The following is a 22,848-nucleotide window of genomic DNA, read 5'->3' on the forward strand; positions in this document are numbered from 1 at the left end:
TACTCTTCTTCTGTATGTAGGCTACTCAACTTCATCGGCTGCTTTGCATAAAAATATGAGAGATAAATATAAATAAAAGAAAACATTTTTAGAGGTTGAATCAGCAGGGAGTAGTTTAAAGGACACACTGATCACACCTGTACACCTGAAGAAAAAGAATTTCTGCTGTTAAGTTGAGGATTTTAACATGAGGGGTTTATAAGGGGTGGGAATCACTAGAGCCTTTACGATGCGATATCATCACGAAACTCAAGTCACAATACAATATCCTCCTGGGAACTTTTGTTTGGTATGCATTTTTAATTTCTCCCAGCAAGTTGGGATCAGTAGGACCTGATAAGTATAAAAAAACTAAATACTGTTAACAATAATAAAGTCCCATTGTCCTCATACAAGACGTTAATAAAGTCCCAATGTCCTCAAACGAGTACTTTCTAGTTAACAGTGTCTTATCTTGTTACTGTTGCCAAAAGTGGTGAAATTTGTTGCCATATCAAAAACTACTAACATTATAAATCATAAATAAATAATTTTCAATCATAAAATGTGATCAGGTTTTGGACCTTGTCCACGTTTGTGTTGGGGTGGGCTGCAGACTGACTTGGCAGAGATAGCTGCCATCTTGTTCTTACATGGACTAGTGTATGAGCTCTCACTAGATGGCACAAAAAAGTGTCCATGAATGAGTCCTCAGTTAAGCAGAAGTATAAGGTCAAGTAAACCCAAAATGTGATGTCCTCATATGAGGACACAGGGTCTCTGGAGGATAAAATTGCAATTTTAAAAGTCTTGCTATATGCTGAGTAATACGATACAATATATTGCAAGTTATTACCTTTTTTCAACTGCATATTATGTCCCTAAAGAAAATCTTTGTCAAGATCTGTTTTAACTAATAAGATACTGAATTTTTCAGTTCATTCATCCCTCATCAATCATTTTTATCGCAGCAAAATATGTCCAGGGGACTTAAAAAACCAGTTGGATTTATCATTTTAATAATCTACCAAAGTTTTATTGTATTTGCAATATCAATCATTTATATCATTAAAAAAATGATACTTAGCATTCGTATATTGATGCAATATTGCCATACGAAGTATACATTTTTCCCGTTCTCCTAGGGTCTATGGAGATCGACTCACTCTTAGAGCCTGCCTCAAGTGGCCGTTCAAAGAACTGCATTTTTTGGCACTTCAGGCTTCATTTTCAGACCCAGAGATTGCCTCTTGTTTCAGATGCAACGAAACTCATTTATTAAAAAAAACAAACTTGAAATTTTAAGCTTAACAACCCCAACTTAAATCGAACTATAGATAATCGATGATAAAAATAACCATTAGTGCCAGATGGCTGCCCGTTGTGTGTCAGAAACCTGGAAACAAACACAAGTCAATTGTCTCATGATGAATAAATAACAAGACATCTGCTTTCTATTCCAATTCGGTTTTATTTGGTTTTCATGTGTCGAAATATCAGAACAGGTGGTGAAACATTTAAAAACACAAAAGAAGAATTCATCCACTGAAACTCAACAGCGTGACGCTCGGATGGTAACGACCAAATCTCATTCAAAAACTATCCAAGTTTAACTCTTCAGCTGATCTCTTCTTTATGTTTCTGTGTCGTCTGTTCGGTTTATAAAGCACTTTAAAGCTTTGGGATGCTTTTTTCCTTTCTTTTTTTTAATGACACATCAATGAAATGAAAAGTTTTGAGAGAAAAGAAATCAGAAATATTAAAGCATTACTTTTCTCATTGGTTCTAGCCTTCAGTCTCTACAATCGCTACATCTTAGTTTTAGTTCCTACAGCGTGTCGACAGGCGGACAAAGTCTGAATTTAAACTAATAATCAGGTTTTTATATATAATTTCACTGAACATCTGTAGAATATGGCTTGGTAATCACATGTATGGCTTATTATTAAATATGGCTATTAAGTTTAATCAGTGACTCGACCTTCAGTTGAAAACACGACACTTCTCAAATTCTACAAACATATTCACATCATTCAACTAATAAAAGAATCAGAAAAATTCAAACAATAGAAAAACAGGGAGGTAAAATGGTAATAATCATAATATTATTAGCAATAATAATAAACACTTTAAATGCTCTTCTTCACAGGTTTTCATTTTGGCAGAATTTCCTCTTCACTGCCGAACGGCAGCGACGGAAAAATAAGAATGAACTGAAAGAAGAAAGTTCTAGAAAAAGAACAGCCAACATTATTTTTATAAACATTTTCATCTGCTTAAAATTTTTAGAAACACTCCGACCCTACAGCGACCTTGTACCTTTGACCCCGAGGACAGCAGAGAAGTGAACTACAGGAGCAGAGGGAGGACATGAGACTCCATGAGACTGGACATGACTCAACGTGGCTTGTCACGACTCGAGACTACACTTAACTCAGTGAAACTCAACAAAACTCCACACGAAAGCATGACTCAATCTGATGTGTGTCATCGATGTGACTGTGAGTCTGGCTAAAGTGACTCAATTTGACTTGTGTCTTGATGAGACACTATGGGACTCACTAATACTTGAGGAGACACAACCAGACTGGACGTGACTTGATATGACTTGTTAATCTGCTCACAAACTCAAAACTAGGGAGGTAGTTTCAGTTAATTTTGCTTTCAATAGCTTGACACCCATTTAACGGGAACTAACTGGTAGATTTTTAACAAAAAATTTGCAAAATGATGTGAAATACAAGAGACCTTTTCTTTTAGTCCGGTCCTCCATCGACTCAGTGAGCGTTAGCGCCACACTTCAAAACGCTGTCCATGTTTTGATGTTGTGGTGTGAATATTGTGCATTTTATTTTTTTTTTCTATTGGCTTTGCTGACAGACCTTTAGCTGTGTTGAAACATACTGCCCACTGCCCACCTTCTGGTCTCCACTGGTTAGCTAACACTAGCCTTGGCCGTTTTGTACTGCACACCAGCAGGGTCGGATGGGAGCTAAGTTAGCTAGCAGCACCGCTCATTCTGGATTACTGCTGGTAACACTGGACAACAACATTGCTACAGAAACATAGTAGCAGCCCTCCAGGTCGTCCTGGTGAGTAAGTGGCTTCATTTTGTGCCACAAAACCCCCTTTAGCACTGTTAACTATGTTAGCACCACTAGCCATGCTAACACTGCTAACAGAGCTAACAGTGATGCTAAGGGGGGTTTGTGGCTCACTCTTTGAGTCACTTACTCCACGGGGTGACCTGGTGGGACACCGGAGGAGGGTGGCCACAATATTTCCACAGTAACTCTGTTGGGTCAGGACAGTGTTGCTAGCGGTAATCGCTAAATGGGCGGCACTGCTAGCTTGCTCCCACCCGACCCAGCTGGTACGCAGTGCAGTTACCTGAGTCGCAAAATTAGCCAATAAACTCACCGTAACCGGTCAAAAGTATTCTCTGCGGTTCACCGCTAAACAGTTAACTGTTAATCGGTTAACGTCGCTAACCCAAACAAACAAAACTAGCAGTATTCTGATAACAAAAATTTGTCAGACTGAACATCACATTTCCTGTTAAAGTTTTTTGTCTCAAGACATCATTAGTTCACGTTTCCCTCTGTTTCAGAAAAAAATATCTTAAACTGAACAGCTGAAGTTAAAGTTACTACTGCAGTTCATGTAATACTTTAAAATACTGTAAATGTAGATCTCAGCGTCTCGGGGTCTGGGGGTCTCGGGGTCTCAGGGTCACTGTCAGTATCAGAGACAGAAGCTGTAAAGACATTCAACCACAAACTGAACACACAGACTGTCTGTGGCTCGAAACACAAAGAACTGAGGTAATATTTATATTTATGGAGCTTTTGGTCAAAGTGTTTCTATCATTCAGTTATTTGGCTATTTTTTAACTCATCCTGACACACGGAGCTCTTTATGTAATATATAATTTATGAAAATATAAATTCACTTCTCCTTTTCTAACTGTTTATCTGAGGTATAAAATGTGAAAGAGAGTATTTCTTTTGGTTTTGTTTGTTCTTCGACTCTGTAAACAGAGAACAGAGTGAAAACAAACAGTTTGAACAGAAAACGGTGAAAAACTATTTTTATCTTTGGGCGTCGTTCAACTTGTTTTAAAGAATATTTGGAAGTTTGGCTGAAACTCTACAGAAAGCTGGTGTTCATCTACTGGAAAGTTTAGAAGTTACTTTCAGGCATTATAAGACATATGAGGTCAATTCAAACATGGCTGACGAGGCTGCGCACACCTGCAGGCAGGTGACAGGAAGTGGCCGCCTCTGCAAAAATAAAAAAAATGAAAACTTATATTTAAAACTCAGGACAGAAAAGGGCCAGGACGTCCACACTGAGACGTCCACAGTGTCCAAACTTTCCATGTTCACCTGTTTGTCTCTCAGGTGTCAACTGACGCTGAACTCCTCAATGTTTCTTCTCAGGTGGAGGTGAGACGTCTGCAGAGGAGGAGGCATCTCCATGAAGACCAGGACAGGTGCTTCTGACAGACTCTTTGTTTGCAGACCTCAGTCAGCCTGCATCAAACAATCAAACGTCTCCTCTGCAGTCAAAGGTTCATTCTCCAACATCTCCAGTGCACTTCAGGACCCAAACAGTTCAACAGATCATTTACTGGCGGAGGAGGATCTAGCTCAGGTTTCTGAACTGCTGAAGGTCAGGACAGTTTTTGGGGTACAGAAGGAAATTTAGAAGCTAACAGTTCTGCCCTGAAATATCAGATCTCATGCAAGTTATTTATCTGTGGAGGAAAAGATCTGGATCAGATTTCTTGAGGCTTGTTAGAGGTCAGAGATGTGGTTCATTGTGGGGAAGGCGAATATAGCCCTAAATATCAGACTTTGGGCAGAATAAAATTTGGAGCAGATTCCCAGACTGGGATAGATAAAGGAAGACAATGTTGTGCAAGGTATTTAACAATTGGCATAAGACTTTGGGACCTGAAACCTGAGATTTGAATCAGGTTTCTTGACTGCTGAAGGTCAGGCCTGTGGTCACGTATTTGGGCTCTTTAGAGTGATCTCTACAGCAGGTTACTCAGACTTTGGACTACAAAGTTGTTGGACTTTAGAAACATGCAACATCCAGACAATTTATAGACTTTATATATTCTAGAGTTCTGGAGCAGTTTTTTGGACCTTCATGGTGCCATATATACCTCCGGAGAAAGATAGTTGATTGTTAAGTCTCTTTCCCCGTTCGTCAAATACTGACGCTTTGGGTTGGGTAGCCCCGAAGCATCTATATTTGACGACCTGGGAATGAGACTCAACAATCAACTTTTTTCCTCCAGAGTTACATACGGCACTTTTAAGAAGTAAGACATTGCCGGGATGAAAGAAGACTTTGTGCAGGTTGTTCTGCTGGAGAGGATAAGACATTAAAGCACAGGACTATGGACAGTCTTTGCGCTTCAGAAACCCAACTACTTTTAAACCTTTAAAGCTCAGATCTGGAGCAGGTGTTTGGACCTTCAAACCTCAGACATGGCTGACATTAAGACTTTGTGCATGTTGGTATTCTGCTACAGAGGATAAGATCCGAGGAAGGTGTTGAAAGTCAGGACTATGGTCCATATCCAGAGGATTTTTATACACTGAACTCTCAGATCTGGAGCAGATTTTGCACCTCAGAAGGTATGATCGTTGTGAAGGCTACTGAATCTTTTTTAATTTAAGATCAAAGACAGAGTTTTGTCTAATGTAGATGTTCAAATCTGAATCAGGTTTTTGGGCCCTGGAAGCAGCACTGGAGGAAGTTCTTGGAGTCAGGAAGCAAAGCGTCAGTCATGAGTCACAATCAAAGATAGCTGAGATCTTCTGTGGTTTTCCTCCGCCATCTTGTCTTTGAGGAAGACAACAATGGACCAATCCATCGCTGGAGGGTTCGTGCGAGCAACATTCAGAGTTCAAAGGGCTTCTGGGTGACGGTCCGGCACAGGACATCGGCATTGGTACATAAAGGTAGAAAAATGGCAAAGTGGCCCCAGAGGAGGCTTTTGGTTAAGAGGTAGGTTAGCTTGACCAGCAGCAGGAGGCTAACGGTCGCCTGTAGCTCAGGCGTTTGGCGTTGAGCCCGAGGTAGCTGTCTTTGGAGGTAAAGAGTTTGGTGGAGGTGTTACAGGAGGGAGGGAGGGAGGGAAGGGGGAGAACAACCAGCGGACTGTGGGCTTCCTCTACATCCTGATCTGAGGCGAACTCGGTGAGACAAACAAACATTAAAAGGCTAAAGCATCGCAGAGGGGAGTCCTCTACAGTCACCTGCTGACCAGAGAAATAATACATCCCTTTGGCTCTGGGCCTCAGAGGACCAGTGAGTGACACCTACTCAGGTGAACCCACCCACAGTGGATCCTCTGAGGACCCTGTCTCTGGTCAGACCAGTGGAAGGCCTCATCGTCTCAGAAAACTTGGCACCGATGGTGACAAACTCAAAATGACCCCGAACTGAAGAAAAAAGGTTTTGGTTTCAACAGGAAGCATCTAGGACGCCACGACAGTGACATCAGCATCTGATACCACACAGGAAACAGCCAGAGTCATGTGACCTCCGACTTCAAGTTACTGACAAATTCTGGAATCAGAATTCAGCTTTGGTTTCAGTCTGAAGACGAAATTATCATGAATTGAATTCAAAGTAGTGGACATCTGTGGAGTATTTCATGGCGCTGTAAAGAATCTTGAGATCTTGTGAAGTATTTCATGGTACTGTGAGGTATCTCGGGGTGCTGTGAAGTATTTTGTTCCCCTGTGGTATCAGATGCTCTCTGGATGCTCCTTAGACAGACTCATCATCTCTCATCTCAATATTCTCAAAGATAAACTCTACTCTCAGTCATTCATAAAGGCTGAAGTGGCTGTAAGGCTGTCAGGAGGAGAGGAGGCGCCCACAGGCTGGAGCTCAGGAGGAAGAGGAGGAGGAGGAAGGTGAGGAGGAGAGTGTGTATTTTTTTATCCGGTGCCTGTGCCTGTGCCGGGTTGGACGGGTGGAGTTTGTTCAACCATGACCATCACTGGGGGAGGGGTGGAGTCACATCTCTGTGGATGGAGCAGACAGGGACACTATTAGATTAGACTGTTAGGGACTAAACTACCAGAATAAGAGCCCTGTCGCCGCTGATGTAGCGTCAATTTCGTCAATGAAAACTATGAAAAAGAATTTGTTAGAGAAAAAGACAAGACTGGCTGACTGTCGTGAAAAGTAAATAATTGAATAGAAAATGAAAACTATAACAAAATGTATTTAAAAATTACATAAAAATAAAATCATATATTAATGTTATTGTCTATTCATAGTCAGTTCTAAGGAATGACAGCAGGTTTAATGTCTCCACACAAAGAAATATCCTGTGTTAATCTGATGTGACGTTTTACTGGCTCTCAACAGTGAACAGTATTTCAGTGAATCAACAGTTCGAACAGCTTATTGAGGAGAAATATGTCAGATAAACACCTGTAACCACAGTAACTGGACACATCAAAGATGGCAGCTGTAGCCTCACAGTGATCGGAGGATGTAAAAGTTAAAAATGCTCAAATGAGACAAAACTTCACTGATAGAAACCAAAACAAACAATAATCACATGAAATGAAGAGGCTGTTACAGAATCAGCTGAAAGAACTGGTTTAACTGGTTTAATGAAAGCGGGAGATTTACAGGAAGACTAACTGAAAACTCTTATCATCATGGCAACAGTGTGGTTGCCATGGATACCTGTACTGATGGTGGCAGGTGACGGATCCTGACAAAGGGAGATGTTATCTCCTGTGTCACTTTAACAACCCTCATTATAACTAACACCTCTGAGTGTGTGTGTGTGTGTGTGTGTGTGTGTTACCTGGTTCAGCTCGATGTTCTCAGGTGTGTGCCCTTTAGCACCTCTGACATCATTCAGGGTGCGTGGAGTCTCCCAGCTCGCTGACTTCCTGCAGAAGAAACTGAACCCAGAACAGAGTGAGGATGATGACATCATCAGGTAGGGTTGAGCCGAATACTTGGTACAGATACAGGTAATGTACTTGCTCTGAGTTCGAGCATCATACGAGAAAGATGTGTCATTATCTGTACTCCCGATGAAGGAAAATCTACATTTGGGTAGCTGTGTGTAATCTGTTACTCTTGTGATAAAAAATGATCTGAAGCTCAATTCTGAGGCCGTTCTGTGAATACTTTTCTCATAGGTAGTAAATATCGCAACTTCTGATCATCCATATAAATTTCAGGCTTAAAAAAAAAAAGTCTGAATAGGCCCTGCCCACTTCTGGTATGAACTCCACCCATTCCAAGTACAGATACAGATAATTTAGTTGGTTGAACAGATACAGACACAGATACAGATAATAGTGTACTCGCTCATCCTGATTATCAAGTAATGATGATGATGATGATGATGATGATGATGATGAAGAGGGTCTTACCTGCGTCTGTATCCCAACAGGACAAGGAGCAGGCAGCAGAGGATGCAGGCGAGGCCGCTGTGCACGCCGACCAGCAGAGTGGACACGGAGCCGTGAGACTGATCGCAGTTACAGCTGGGACCATCTGACGGACACACAGAGACATCGTGTTAAACTGGTTCCACTGGTTTCACAGGTGAAAGAGAGGTCAGAGGTCATGTTGAGGCTCCTACCTGCTGCAGTGTTTCCTCCCTCAGCCAGAGACACGAGGCGGCGGTTGGACGGACCGTCTCCGTTCCCGTTAAACGCCATCAGCTGGATCTCATAAACTGCTGCCGGTTCTGTAGGACAGAAACAAACAGTTAGATATCCGTAGTAGTAGTCTCCACTGAACTAAACCAGCTGATGACAGGACGGACTGCTGATAACTAACTAGCTGGCTAACATTAGCTGTGGCCTGGTATCAGTACATAAACAGGTGTACTGTCCCTTTAAGAGGACTCACCCAGGTGGGAGATGGTGTGGGTGTTGATGTGTCCTGGGAATGTCTCCTGTCCATGGACGTCTGGGTTGGAGACCCCGCGGTACTCCAGTCTGAAGCCCTCCAGCTTCCCCGGCTTACTGGGCAGCTCCCAGTACACCTGCATGGCCGTCTGGTTCAAGACCTTAGTGAAGAAACTGGGAGAACTGGGAACTGTGGGACAGACAGAGACAGACTGTGGTTACATAGTGGACAAACATTTAAGGTGGACAGTATGAAAGTGTTTAAGGTGGACAGTATGAAAGTGTTTAAGGTGGACGTACCGCCCCCCTGTGTGGTGGCAGTGATGGTGCTGGACTGCTGACTTCCTCCCAGGGCGGAGTACGCCTTCAGGTAGATGGAGTAGGTGGTGGCAGGTTCCAGGTTGTTGAAGTCGTGACTGAAGGTGGTCTTACTGACGGCCTCCTGCAGCTCCGCACTGTCCGGTTCTGAAGAGGTCAGAGGTCAAAGGTCAGAGGGATCAACAAACACAGGTCAGAGTTGAACCTGATCTCCGGTCAGTCCCTTACCTCCCAGTCTTCTGATGTGCAGGACGTATCCTATAATCTGCTGGCTGACGCGCTCTGACGGCTGCTCCCAGATCAGCTGCAGGCTGCTGGAGCTGAGGGCCGAGGCGCGGAGGCCGGTGGGGGCCTCGGGCAGCTCGGGCCCCTGGCTGATGGCGAGGCGGGCGCTGGCCTGGTTGGTGCCGGCGCTGTTCTCTGCGATGCACTGATAGATGGCCTCGTCCTCGGGGGTGATCCGGGTAATGGCCAGAGTCCTGAGGGGGGACAGAGAGCGTCAGTGAAACTGGTCTCTAGTCCAGTATGATATTGGTCTGTATCCAGTTTGATACTGGCCTCTAGTCCGGTATGATACTGGTCTGTATCCAGTTTGATACTGGCCTCTAGTCCGGTATGATACTGGTCTCTATCCAGTTTTATACTAGTCTCTAGTCCAGTTGGATACTGGTCTCAAGTCCGGTATGATACTGGTCCCCAGTCCTGTATGATACTGGTCTCTATCCAGTATGATACTGGTCTCTATCCAGATTGATACTGGTCTCTAGTCCAGTATGATACTGGTCTCTATCCAGATTGATACTGGTCTCAAGTCCTGTATTATACTGGTCTTTAGTCCAGTTTGATACTAGTCTCAAGTCCGGTATGATACTGGTCTCAAGTCTGTTATGATACTGGTGTCTAGTCCAGTGTGATACTGGTCTATACTGGCGGTGTGTCACATACATGCCTTCACCTCCTCATTACAGACTCCTTTTTGTTCAAACTCTCTGAACTTATGTATTAGTGTCAAAGAAGAGAAGTAAGAGTGTGTCTTCCTCTCCCTCCTCCTCTTCCTCCTCTCTAACTGATCAGCTGGTTATTTAATTCTTACGTGTTTCCATTGGTGAGTTTGACGTTGCCGCTGGGTGTCAGCAGTTTGCCGTTCTTCAGCCAGATGAGGTGCGGCTCCGGCGCGCCTGTCGCCGTGCAGCTGAAGACAGCGCTGCCCCCTGATGGTCTGGAGACGGACTGAGGCCACTGCACGAACTCTGGAGGAGCTGCAGACACAGGAGGAAGAGGAGGACAGTTAATACCATCATCATCATCATCAATAGTCACTTCTTCTCCTCTGTGTCAAACAAACTGATGGTTTCATTTTCATTGGAACACATCACCGATCATCTATAACTCAATTCTGGTACCTGACCCACTGACGGCTTTATTTGGCCTCCCTCCAGCTCAGGACGTGACAGCTACAGCACGACATGTCATTGCTTTAACTACTCTGCTAGCCAGACGCTCCGTACTCCTTAAATGGAGATCTGCTTCTCCCCCAGTGCACGACTGATGGATACAGGATGTCTTGAAGTGCGCTAAACTGGGAAAGTTCAGATTCTCACTGAAGGGATCCTTAAATTCTTTACACAAGACCTGGAGTCCCCTGTTAACCTTTATCAGTGACCTCACTATTACTCCTACACTTTGTGCCTCATTTTATATATTTCACTTATTATTTAAAAAACTCTTATATAAAACAAAATGAGCGCTGACAATGCAACATTTTTTCACATCTTCTTTTCTTAACAAGTTTCATTAACAACATGAGTAATTTAAAACGATTTTGATTATTTAAAACTAAGGATTTCATAAACTCAACATCTCATGGATCTTCAGTTGAGCCAATCAAGATGCAGCAGCAGTGGTCCCAGTACCATCACTGGTGGGCCAGTGGTAGTACTGGTGGATTCCAGCAGAGGGCAGCAGAGCTCTGACTCACAGGGACAGACCAGCTGCTGCTGATGTTCAGTTTCTGCAACATCTTTTCTACAGTCGTAATTATATTGAGCTTTTTTGGGACAGAACTCATGATTGGTTTGTTACAAAGAACATAATACCTGTTTATTAACACAATATTGTTGATTTGGGTGGTTTTTGCAAAACTAACTAATTATATTTTGATTATAGATAAATTTTATGCCCAAATGCAGATCTTTTTAAAGCTTTTTCAAGTTTAAAAATCTTCTTTCAATTCTTCAAAAAACTGAAAAAGAGAAGTGCTGTAAGGCTCTCTGAATCACTTGAGTTATATAGTAATTAAATCCTTGTGTTAAAGTTAATTTAATCTATATTGTATATATTTTTTTTACATATATATTTAGATATGTTGTATAAAATTTGTTTGGTTTCTTTCTTTCATCCCAATCATTTCTTTTTTATGCATCATGCTGCTTGGAATTATTATTTGGTGTGTTATATAATGATAATGACTTTGTTATTTGAAGATAGAAAAAATCTTGCTTAGATTTAAATGTATATGTATATGTTGCATCAAATTTATTATATATTTATAAAAAGAAATGTTGTGCGGTGAGTTCACTGGTTGCTAAATTACTAAATAAAAATAAAAATCCAGATTTATTTCCAGCAAACTCTTCAGATGTTTCTTATTATTTCTTGTATATTATCTAATATTAATTATTTGACACTGAGTGAGGAGAAACTCTTCTTCTTCTTCATGTTCCCACAGTGGAGCTGAACACAGACGACATTATTTATCAGCAGAAGAAGAAGAAGAATCTCTGGACTTTGCATGACAAACACGTTTCAGTCTGAACTTGAACATGTCTTTGTGTTTGAACACCACTTTGACCTCTGAACCCCCCTCACCCTCCAACCCCCACCCTGCAGCAGACAGACAGGTGCTGTCTCGCCTCCGGCCGGTCCGTCTCCACGGTAACAGAGAGACCGTACACACACACACACACACATGTGTCTCTGTCACCCTAAATAACCTATTGAAGCACCGCCCACTTCTACTCTACATACTGAGGGGTGGGGGTCAGAGGTCACAGAGAGGAGGGGGGTGTTTCATTAACAGATAAAGTCGATTTGTGGAAAGACGACGACCTTTCACACACTCTGCAACTCAAGTTCAAGAGCAAAACACACACACACACACACACACACTGAAAACAAACCTAACAAATAATTTCTGTTTTAAAAGTTTTAGTATTTAGATATTTTACTGAAGTATAAAAACTCTGTGACAAGTAGAAGTAGTTTTATTTAACTGAAGGCCAAACAGACATATGAAGAATAAAGTTTCATTAATAAGTTCAGAATATTTTTGCACCAAACTACATGATTATTTCTGGAAATGATTAAAATCTCTTTTATTCTTCAATTGCTTATTGATTATTTGTGACTTTAATGAATAATGTGTAATTAATTAAAGTTAACTAAGTGTAAATCGTTTCTGTTTTTATTTTCCATAAAGCTTTAATCAAACTACAGATCTGCAAAATAAAAATAAACCTTGTTTCCTCAGGCGTCAAACTGAATATCGATCAGTGCACCTGGCAGAGGTGAGACCAGGTCATTGTTTTGCAACTCCCAGGTAGGTTTCAAGTCTTTGCACTCATGTCCCAGGTCCTAATGTTTGAAGTCACCAAATGTAGTAACATTTTAACAACCGTATATTAAAATATTAAATGAACAAAAATCCTACATGTTTCTTTCTTTTTTATTTTTGTAAAAACGCGTTTGCTGTTACTGACTTTAATCATAAAACAGCCGTGCTGACGCTGGACTTTTATGGCATGAAGCACTTTTAACCACAACAGAATGAATTTGGTGTGTTTCTGTCTCGTCGTGTCGTATCTAAATCATCTCATATTGGAAAATGTTTTTAACTAAGACATTTTTTGATAGACTATTCTTTCTATAAAGTTGTTGTTTTATATCTAAATCAGTCGGCTGCGGGTCACGATTGACTTTGAACATGCCTGCCTGAGAATGAGCCATATTTATCTACACAGGGAGCAGGTCTTTGTCCACAGAGATCGCCATGTTGCACCATTACAGTAGCTCACAATGCATAAACTGAACACTGGCTCTAGATAGGGACATTCACATTTATGCATCAGCCGCCGTAGTTAGCAATCCCTCCTCAATGAGCAGGGTCAAAAAAAGACAGTGATTTTTAACATGAAACTGTTTTTTAAGAGTTTTTAACAGATTAAATCACCTGGCCTGCTTGTTTTAGAGAGGATGAGACCTCTGAGGATAATTCAGCTTTGGTAAAAGTCTCCTGAACATCTGGATCTTAAGTTATTAGAGAGGTGCTGGGCTAACGGCCTGTCTGCAAGAGGCTAAACAGTGTTAGAAAAACTGATATTTTAAACGTGAAACTGCTTTATTCAGTGTTTTTACTGGTTTAAATCAGCTGGTCTGTTTGTTTTGGAGAGGAAGAGACCTTTGTGGATGATTCAGCTCATGATATAAACCTCCTGAACGATGAACACTTGGCGACATTCTCACCAAATAGAAGTTTAAGCTGGTTGCAGTCTGCAATTCTCACTAAATCCACTAAATCTCTCCCTAAATCTTACGCACTGTTCCTTTAAAAGAATGCACATCATTTTGCCTTGTTCATTAGTTCTTCAAATCCTGATGACATTTCAGTGTTTTGGTATTAAAGGAACATGTTTCTAACTCTAACCCTGAATTTAGGAAACAATCATATCTTATCTTAGGACAGGAACTTAGCGATTTCAGAACTGTCCTAACTTTGTCTATATGGCACTGATGATGAGGACAGGAAACAACGTTAACACCAAATTACAATGATGAAAGGCTGCTCAAACCATATGATGTCACTTTAAACATTTTCCTGGACCATGCACTATTATGTACATATAGATCGACTGCCAAGACAGTTAACTCTGATTTTGGTCGCTGTGATACCTCTGGCTCTGCTCAGGCCCACAGGAGGCACAGTTATATTAAGGATTTCTTAAGTTAAGATAAGATAGAAGGTCTGAGATTGTATAGGACACAGACAGGAGTTTATAAATAGCTTCTCAGATCGGATTTTTCCAGGACGAGCATTTAGTATATTCCTCTGTAACGAGGTGGCAGCAGGTTCCTCTGATTTTAAATATTTATATTAGTGACAGACGGAGTTTCAGACTGAATAAAGTCCTCATTGTGAAGTGGAACTCTTCACATGCTAATAATTATTCTAATGAAGCTCTCAGTGTGGGAAACACACTCACACACACGCGCAGACACACACACAATGAGCCTGCGTGACCTCCGACCCCCCCACCCCCCCCCCCCTCCATCACCTCCTCTGTCTGCAGCAGCAGGACACGAAACAAACGCACCCACAAACAGCTCTTGTTTACGTGCTGCTGAAAACATCAGTAAAATATCAAATAATAATATTTCTGATTATCAGTTGGTGTTTCAGTCTTTGTTCATCCTCTGCGGTCTGTTTCCTGTTTCCTTTCACAATAAAGTGTCTCTCTTCAGGTCCAAAACAAAACACGTGAAAACAGTTTTAAACCATGTGAATTATCTCATTTTAAAAAATCCAGATCAGGGTTTAAATTCAGGGGTCCTAAAGAGTACTGGAGAGTCCTGGACCCCCAGCGGAGAGCTGAACCTGAACCTGAACCTCAGCAGGAGGAGGAGGAGGAGGAGGAAAGGGAAAAGGAAAAGGAGGAGGAGGATAATTTCCTGCTGCAGGCTGCTGTAATGGAGGTCGGAGGTCAGAGGGGATTGTGCACTGAATCTAATGATTTCAGCTTTGAGTCCTGTCAGACTCGCTGCTGCTGATCTCAGCTGGACACAGAACAACCGCACGTTTTATAATGTTCCTAAAGGTTTGTTCATGTTTCTGAAGGTTCTTAAAGGATCCTAAGTGTTTGCAGATATTTGTTAATGTCACCATTTCTTTCCCTTAAAGGTTTTCTTTTTGGGGGAGTTTTTCCTTATCCGCTGTGAGGGTCCAAAGGACAGAGAGATGTTGTGTGCTGTAAAACCTCTGAGGCAGATTGTGATTTGTGATATTGAGCTTTATAAATAAAACTGAATTGAATTAAAGGCTTTATAATGTTCCTAAAGGTTTGTTCATGTTTATGAAGGTTCTTAAAAGGATCCTAAGTGTTTGCTGATGTTTGTTGATATCTCTAAAGGCTTTTAAATGTTCCTTAAGGTTCCTAAAAATGTCTTAAGGGTTGTTCATGTTTCTGAGGGTTCTTCAGGATCCTAAATGTTTGCAGATGTTCATTGATGTCTCTAAAGGCTTTTAAATGTTCCTTAAGGTTCCTAAAAATGTCTTAAGGGTTGTTCATGTTTCTGATGGTTCTTAAAGGATCCTTAATGTTTGCAGATGTCCCTTGATGTCTCTAAAGTTTCCTGAAGGTTTGTTTGGGTTTCTAAAGGTTCTTAAAGGATCCTAAACATTCACACGTTTGTTAATGTCTCTAAAGAGCTTTAAATGTTCCTAAAGGTTCCTAATGGTTTGTTCATGTTTCTGAAGATTCTTAAAGGATCCTTAACATCCACAGACGTCATTGATGTCTCCAAAGTCTTTTGAATGTGCCTTAAGGTTCCTAAAGGTTTGTAAAAGTTTGTTCATGTGTCTGAAGGTTCTTAAAGGATCCTAAATATTTGCAGATGTTCATTGATGTCTCTCTAAAGGCTTTTAAATGTTCCTAAAGATTCCTGAGTGTTCAGCATTGTTCCAATTTTGAAAGCTTCCTACATTTTTGTAAATATTCCAAAATGTTCTTAAAGGTTCGAGAAAAGTTTTAAAATGTTTGAAATGTTGTTTTGTCCATTTCATCTCTGCATAAATCAACTTTATCAGTTAACGTTTTCACCAGAAATAAAATACTAAACTGGAACATAAAGTCAAGAACTGAGAGATGCTTCAAACCTGCTGACAAACACAACGACTGCAGCTTATAATAATAATAATAATAATAATAATTAGTAGTAGTAGTAGTATTGTTGTTGTTATTATTGTTGTTTTTGTTGTTGTTATCATCAGTAGCAGTAGTGTTTCCTCTCTTTGTCCTGACAGGAGCTGACGGCCTTTGTCTTCTAACCTCCCCCACAGATGTGGTTTACTGAGGGTTCAGGGGTCAGAGGTCAGAGGTCAGGGGGGTGAAGAGCAGCAGACTGAGCTGAATGTGATGTTTGACACACACACTCGACGTGATGAGTTCAAGTTCATCAGTCAAACAGAGTCAGCTGCTGTTTCCACAATGAGAGCTGATCAGCTGATGATACATATTTATATTTAATATGACTGGACCCATAAATACTTTGAGAACATGTGACTCATGAGCAGTGAACGTGCTCGTTTAAATAAAGGTTCAGTATTCAAATGGAGAGGGTGACATCATCGGAATAAAAAGGATGATAAAAATGATTTAAAGCTGATTTTTAAACTCTAAAAAATCTGTTGTCTGCTTGTGCAGTGTCTTATGTAGGTGTGAGGAGCGCTGGGAGAGTTTCACATGTTAAAGCTCCAAAAAACAACTGTATTCATTGAAATGTGTCCACGAAACACTCGTGTGTTTCTGCTGAAAGGCTGAGCTCTAACATCATTATGTTATCATGTTGTATGATTACTACGACACTGCACCTGAGATCTTACACCCCATTCTCTAATATATTGTACTATATCATATTTCAATTGTGTTAATGTCATACTGTCTAATCACATCATATATTATATTAAATGATATTATATTATATAATACAGGCAGCCGTACTAGACGCCCAGGATTTGCTCTGAGTTTTTTTCTTTTGTTTTGTTTTTTTTTGGGAATTTTTGCCTTTATTTGATATGGCAGATAGGAGATCTGGTTGGGATCGAACCTATGGCCAATGCGGCAAGGACTTAGCCTTTGTATGTGGGATGCCCGCTCTACCAGGTGAGCTACTGGGCACCCTTCTGACTGTTTTTAATTGTCCCTCGTTTGATTTCGACATGCTGTATTTGATCGTTTTTGTAACCTTGTAACGGCGTGGTCAGGTCTCTGTTGAAAAGAGATTTAATCTTAAGGGACTTCCTGGTTAAATAAAGGTTAAATAAATGCATAAATAAATAAATGCTTTTAGTTCTCCTCTTACACCAGTTGTGCATACCTTGTGGGAAATGTTTATTCACTTTGTAATTAAACTGAGTGTATCAATAAAGTGTATAAGCAGAATTAATAAACAGATGATCATGGTTATTAATATATGTTTTGTAAGCCTAGAAGAAGAGCAAACCATAATGGTGTATGCCTTCTGCAATCTGAACTCAAGTAGGTGTGTATCTGCAAACTGTATTCCTGTGAGGTCATCATGCCCAGAGGGCCAGAAAACAGGTTGATACCTGGAGTGTGTGCTGAAACTCATAAATAATGGTGTAAGGAGAAGTGATCAGAGGGCAGAATGACAGGGCGGCACTGCCAGCTCAGGTGAACAGAACTGAGTGGATGTGATATTAACAGTTCGTATGTTCCCAGGACCAGCTCATGTGTTTTTGTATATAACCTTTGAAGATTCACAGTTAATTTATTTTAGTTTGAACTCTGACTCACTGGTATTAATTGGAAAAGTAAGCAGTGTGGGTGAAGATCTAATGCAACTGGCCTGAGAAAATTATTCTCTTCTCTTCTTATTATTTCTCTGTTCTTAGTATCTGTGCTTATTTCTGTCTTTGTGTTGCTGCAACACCTAAATTCTCTCTCTGAGGATCAATAATGGGGATCAATTATCTTAATGTACATATATATAAATATACAGTGACAGACATGCAGTATCATGACGTACCTTGGACTACGAGGCGTCCCAGCGCCGTTCTTCTGGATCTACTTCCTGGTCTGTTTGCTGAACAAACATAAACTCCTGAATGCTGCAGCGTGGCGTCAGAGATCATCAGGTTTCCTGTCCCCAACACCTGGATCCCCTCCACGCCGATGGACCGCCCGTCTGACACACACAGAGCATCGTGTTACCATGGTTACCACTCTAAACCAATCACAGATCAATAACTGAAAGCTAAAAGGTGACTACCGAGGCGACTCCAGGACACGATGGGGCGGGGGTTTCCCGTGGCGATGCACTCCAGGATGGCGGTCTGGTGGACGTTGATGGTGAGGTTCTGGGGACCGGACAGGATGACGGGTTCTCTGTAGATCCTGGATCCTGCAACTGGACCAGAAGCACAAAACGTCATAAGAGAGAGGGACAGGTGAAGGGTCGACAGGTAGAACATGCTCTCTGTGGGCTCTCTGTGCCCTCAGTTTGGCCTTTCTCTTTATCTCACATTAGTCTCTGGGTCTGGTCTTAAACTGTGGTCCTTCTTTGCCCTCAGTTTGGTCTGTCTTTGCCCTCATCTGGTCCTTCTTTGCCCTCAGTTTGGTCTTTCTTTGCCCTCAGTTTGGTCTTGAGTTTGTTCTTTAACTGTGGTTTTCTTTGCCCTCAGGCTGGCCTTTCTTTGCCCTCAGTTTGGTCTTTCTTTGCCCTCAGTTTGGTCTTGAGTTTGGTCTTTAACTGTGGTTTTCCTTGCCCTCAGACTGGCCTTTCTTTGCCCTCAGTTTGGTCTGTCTTTGCCCTCATCTGGTCCTTCTTTGCCCTCAGTTTGGTCTTGAGTTTGGTCTTTAATTGTGGTTTTCTTTGCCCTCAGGCTGGCCTTTCTTTGCCCTCAGTTTGGTCTTTCTTTGCCCTCAGTTTGGTTTTGAGTTTGGTCTTTAACTGTGGTTTTCTTTGCCCTCAGTTTGGTCTTTCTTTTCTCTTGCTTTGGTCCTTGAATTTTGGTTTTTCACTTTGGTCTGTCTTTGCCCTCAGTTTGGACTTTCTTTGGCCTGAGTTTGATCTTACCGGTGACAGACAGCTGGGCCTCATGGCTGTATCGAGTGTTGGCGATGTTGGTGGCAACACAGCGAAACAAACCGCTGTCTGTTCGCCGAACGCCGGTGATCTGCAGCACGCCGTTAGGCAGCAGAGTGTACCTGAAGCACAAATACACGTTAAATATACATTAGATACTTATTAAATATATGTAAAATACTCATCATGTGAGTTTACGTTAAAGACACATTGAGCATACCTGGGGTCGTCGGTGCTCAGTGGGCTCCGGTCCTTCTGCCAGGTGATGTTGGCTTCTGGGATTCCATTTACCTGACAGGTGAGTCTGGCCACGCTCCCTTCATCGACTGCCACAGACTCTGGGTGAGACAGGAACTTAGGGAGGGCTGGGGGAGGACAGAGGAGGAGGGGGGAAACACGCTGATCAATACGTGCTATGTGTTTGGCTGTGTTAATGTTCTCTGTATGTTGTCAGTATGTTCTGGTCTGTAGAGGTCATGTGACTCACATGCGATCTGGACCCGGGCCTTGCGGCTGATCAGCATGCCGTAGCGGTTCTGAGCAGCACAGTCGTATTCGCCAGCGTCTGTCTCGTTGCTCTCCCGTCTCTTGGAGAAGTTCCTGATGAGTAGCGTGCCGTTGGCGAGCACGGTCGCCTTGACACCAATCGGCACGGGGACACCGTTCCGTCTCCATGTGATGGAGATCGGCCCCTCACCCTCCACCTGACAGTCCAGCATCAGGGGGCGGTCCCTCGCTGCGATGACATCACTGGGCTCTTTGAGGAACGCCAGCTCTGAGGCTCCGCTCACACCTGAGAGGAGGAAACGACACAGTCAGTTTCCTGTCACACCTCGGTGACAGAATTCAATTCAGTGAAACTTAGTTAGTAGTGGAAGAGAAACAGACAGCTGGGTCACACAGGTGCGTTCAGGTGCTTCAGAAACTGACCAGCAAACAGCAAATTAAAAAAGAGTTCAGTGATTCTGCTGAGAGTCAACAGGAAATACTCACTGACAGACAGAGGATGACGATGATGATGATGATGATGGTGATGATGATGAAGCTGTTGGTGATCAGTGAGACAAATAATTCATGGTTAAAAATATGAACATCACAAGACAGAGAATGACAGAAGGTTCAGGTGACCTCTGTTTCCACAGGACTGATCATCATTTAGTTTATCGTCTCTTTATAGATTATATATTAGTATATATTTATTTTTACGTTTCCTTTTTGAACAGATTCTGGTTCTCAGGAGTCTCAGGACTCATGGGAGATGTAGTTGTATGAGGCTGAAGGGTTAATAGAGAAACACTAAACTCTCAGAGCTCATTTAAAAGTTTGTATTTTCTGATCAATGTTTGTTATTAATGTTAAAATCATTCCTTCTTAAGATGAAATGAAACGCTTCTGGTGACAGTTAGACAGAAGAACAAAACGTGTAGTCTGTAACCAGTCGATCTGATCAATCAATTGTTTCTATAAAACTTCTGATTAACGTTCCTTCAATGTTTCCCTTCCTCATGGACTCACAGGAAATATTCAAACAAGTCAAAACTGAGGGAAAACTTACAACTCAGACTCTGGTAAACAACATGTTCCTGTAAAAAGGAACAAACTGATTAAGACTTCATAAGGAGTCAGGACCAAACCGTCCACCTCCAGCTGATTAAAGATGAAATGAGTGAATCAAACAGCACAAGGCAGCTTGTTTTTGCCACTGACAGGCTCATATTGTTATCAGAAGTGTCTTACAACATTAGTGAATCATTTTCTCCACACTTTTAGCTTGTTCTGTTCTGTTTTGTGTCCTGGTTGCTCAATTTTAAACATTGCACACTCACAAAACGAGGCCTGAAAGAAGTGTGCACCACTTCCCACACAAAAGCTGTCCTCTATAAAAACAGATGGGGGAAACTTTGAGCCATGCTAACCAAAATTTTGGAGACGGGAAATTGGTGACGCAGATGGTGAGGTGGAAGCCTGATTGTAGAAATCATCAAATATTTTTTGGACAATGCCATTTTGGCTTTTGTCCGTATGTACATTTTTAGTGTGGATCCTCACAAGAGGTGATTTGTTGCAGGAAGTAAATGATGGAAACTTGAAAGAGAGCTGGAGAGAAGAGTGTTGGTAATAGTTTATTGTGTTGGAGAACAGAAAGCAGATCGTACTATGTCTTCAGAAAAAGTCGGTGAGATTTCAGAATGAGACTTCTCCTTTAGTGAAACTTGGACAGAACAGAGGAAGTGGAACCAACAGAAAAAGTTTTCATCTCTCAGTAGGGTCATTTCTGTAATGCTGTCAGACACTTCTAATAACAACCTGAGCCTGTCAGTGACAAAATCAAACACTGTAAATGGATTTAAACTGACAGAGTGCACCTGTTCTGGTTACACTGCAGCCTGTTTTGCTGCTGCGCTTCTTCTCAGTACCGGACCAGTCTAAAAATCTGTTGTTCCCATGAGTCACTTTGAAAAATACTGAAGTTAACCTTTCATGATACAATATTTATTCCTGCAGCCTTTGCACTCTGCATCATTTATATCTGCACATATTAGTCAAATGTTTCTGTTTATCTTCTTCAGCTTGTTTGTCCTTGTTTTCAGCTGAATGTCTGATCTGTGTTAGCACACTGACAGCAACACAAACTGCAGTCAGATTTCATGTATGTATTCTTATATTTAACCATTAAAGCTGATTCTGATTATTGAGGTTCCTAATTCTACTAATTTCCATGACATGAAACGGAAGTTTAAACTTAGATCAGTCGACCACCAGTGTGGAAGTAAGAAAACATTTTAAAAAGATGTTAAAATTGAGCACAATTTACTCTGTAAGGTTCAACACTGTCCAAAAGAATAGTGTGATCATTAGAAGGGCCATTTGAAATTATCAATCACAAATTTCAGTGATTAAATAGGATCTTAAATGCTGCTGAAACGTGTGTCAGTTTGCACCGTGCATTATGAACACTGTACATTATCCTAGGGCGAGGCAATATGAAGATATTATATCGTCTTAGATTTTGGATATCGTTGTAACATGATATGTTTTTTCTCTTTGTTTTAAAGGGTTAATTACAGTAAAGTAGCGTAAATTTATCAACTTACCAGACTTTTTATTTGTTTTAACGCTTGCCTTAACTCACTCAGTCAGTATCCACATTGTTGATGGTTAAAAAAACTCATTGTGTTAATAGTGAAGAAAAATTGAAGTTAAAATTTTCAGTCAGCCTGGACACTAACTTTTTAAAATTGAAACAAATACTTTCTTTTTACAGTGAAGTTTTCTGACTCAGTGAAGCTGAAGGGCTGAAAATGTTTCACTGTTTGATAATATTTAACGAAATAATAAAAATTATTTCAGATGAAACTCGACTTCATCATTAAATATTTGACCTCAGTCATCTTGTTAGTCAGTGAACGTATCGTTCCTCCTCCTCCTCCTCTTCATCTCTTTTCAACTTGAACTTGGTCGAGGTGACTTTCCCAGGCTCCCCCTCCTCTGCCCTCCCCCCCCCCAACACATCGTTCAGACGACGATGTCACCGCCGACCCCCAACCTCCACCTCCACCCCCGCCCCGTCCTCCATCTTGTTCTGGTCCCAGCTGGTCTTTCAGATGAAGCTGTGGGAGGAGAATCGAGACGAGGGACGGCAGCAGGACTCACCGTGACGTCTGGACCCTCTGTCCCTAAATAGCCTCCCCCACCCTCTCCATCCTCTATAGTATGAATGACAACAATAATGACAACAAAAGTGTGAAGCCAG

The 22,848-nt window shown here is 41.5% G+C and overlaps 1 protein-coding gene across 1 annotated transcript in view; it reads right to left on the reverse strand.

Annotated features, from left to right (window-relative positions):
* Positions 1 to 1,430: 1,430 nt before the first annotated feature.
* The window catches only part of LOC126391803 (immunoglobulin superfamily DCC subclass member 3-like), a 29,662-nt gene continuing 8,244 nt past the window's right edge, over positions 1,431 to 22,848 (reverse strand). The window contains exons 2-15 of the mRNA XM_050046744.1: positions 20,088 to 20,139; positions 19,582 to 19,887; positions 19,315 to 19,459; positions 19,086 to 19,216; positions 18,279 to 18,416; positions 18,036 to 18,194; positions 10,309 to 10,474; positions 9,444 to 9,694; positions 9,198 to 9,362; positions 8,899 to 9,087; positions 8,627 to 8,734; positions 8,415 to 8,538; positions 7,835 to 7,934; positions 1,431 to 7,034 (exon numbers count right to left, since the gene is read on the reverse strand). Of these exons, the coding sequence (XP_049902701.1) occupies positions 6,948 to 7,034; positions 7,835 to 7,934; positions 8,415 to 8,538; positions 8,627 to 8,734; positions 8,899 to 9,087; positions 9,198 to 9,362; positions 9,444 to 9,694; positions 10,309 to 10,474; positions 18,036 to 18,194; positions 18,279 to 18,416; positions 19,086 to 19,216; positions 19,315 to 19,459; positions 19,582 to 19,887; positions 20,088 to 20,139 (2,121 nt within the window). The 3' untranslated portion in view covers positions 1,431 to 6,947. The remainder of the gene's footprint in view (positions 7,035 to 7,834; positions 7,935 to 8,414; positions 8,539 to 8,626; positions 8,735 to 8,898; positions 9,088 to 9,197; positions 9,363 to 9,443; positions 9,695 to 10,308; positions 10,475 to 18,035; positions 18,195 to 18,278; positions 18,417 to 19,085; positions 19,217 to 19,314; positions 19,460 to 19,581; positions 19,888 to 20,087; positions 20,140 to 22,848) is intronic.

This window comes from Epinephelus moara, chromosome 6 (assembly GCF_006386435.1).
Source record: "Epinephelus moara isolate mb chromosome 6, YSFRI_EMoa_1.0, whole genome shotgun sequence".
In the NCBI taxonomy this organism is placed as follows: domain Eukaryota; kingdom Metazoa; phylum Chordata; class Actinopteri; order Perciformes; family Serranidae; genus Epinephelus; species Epinephelus moara.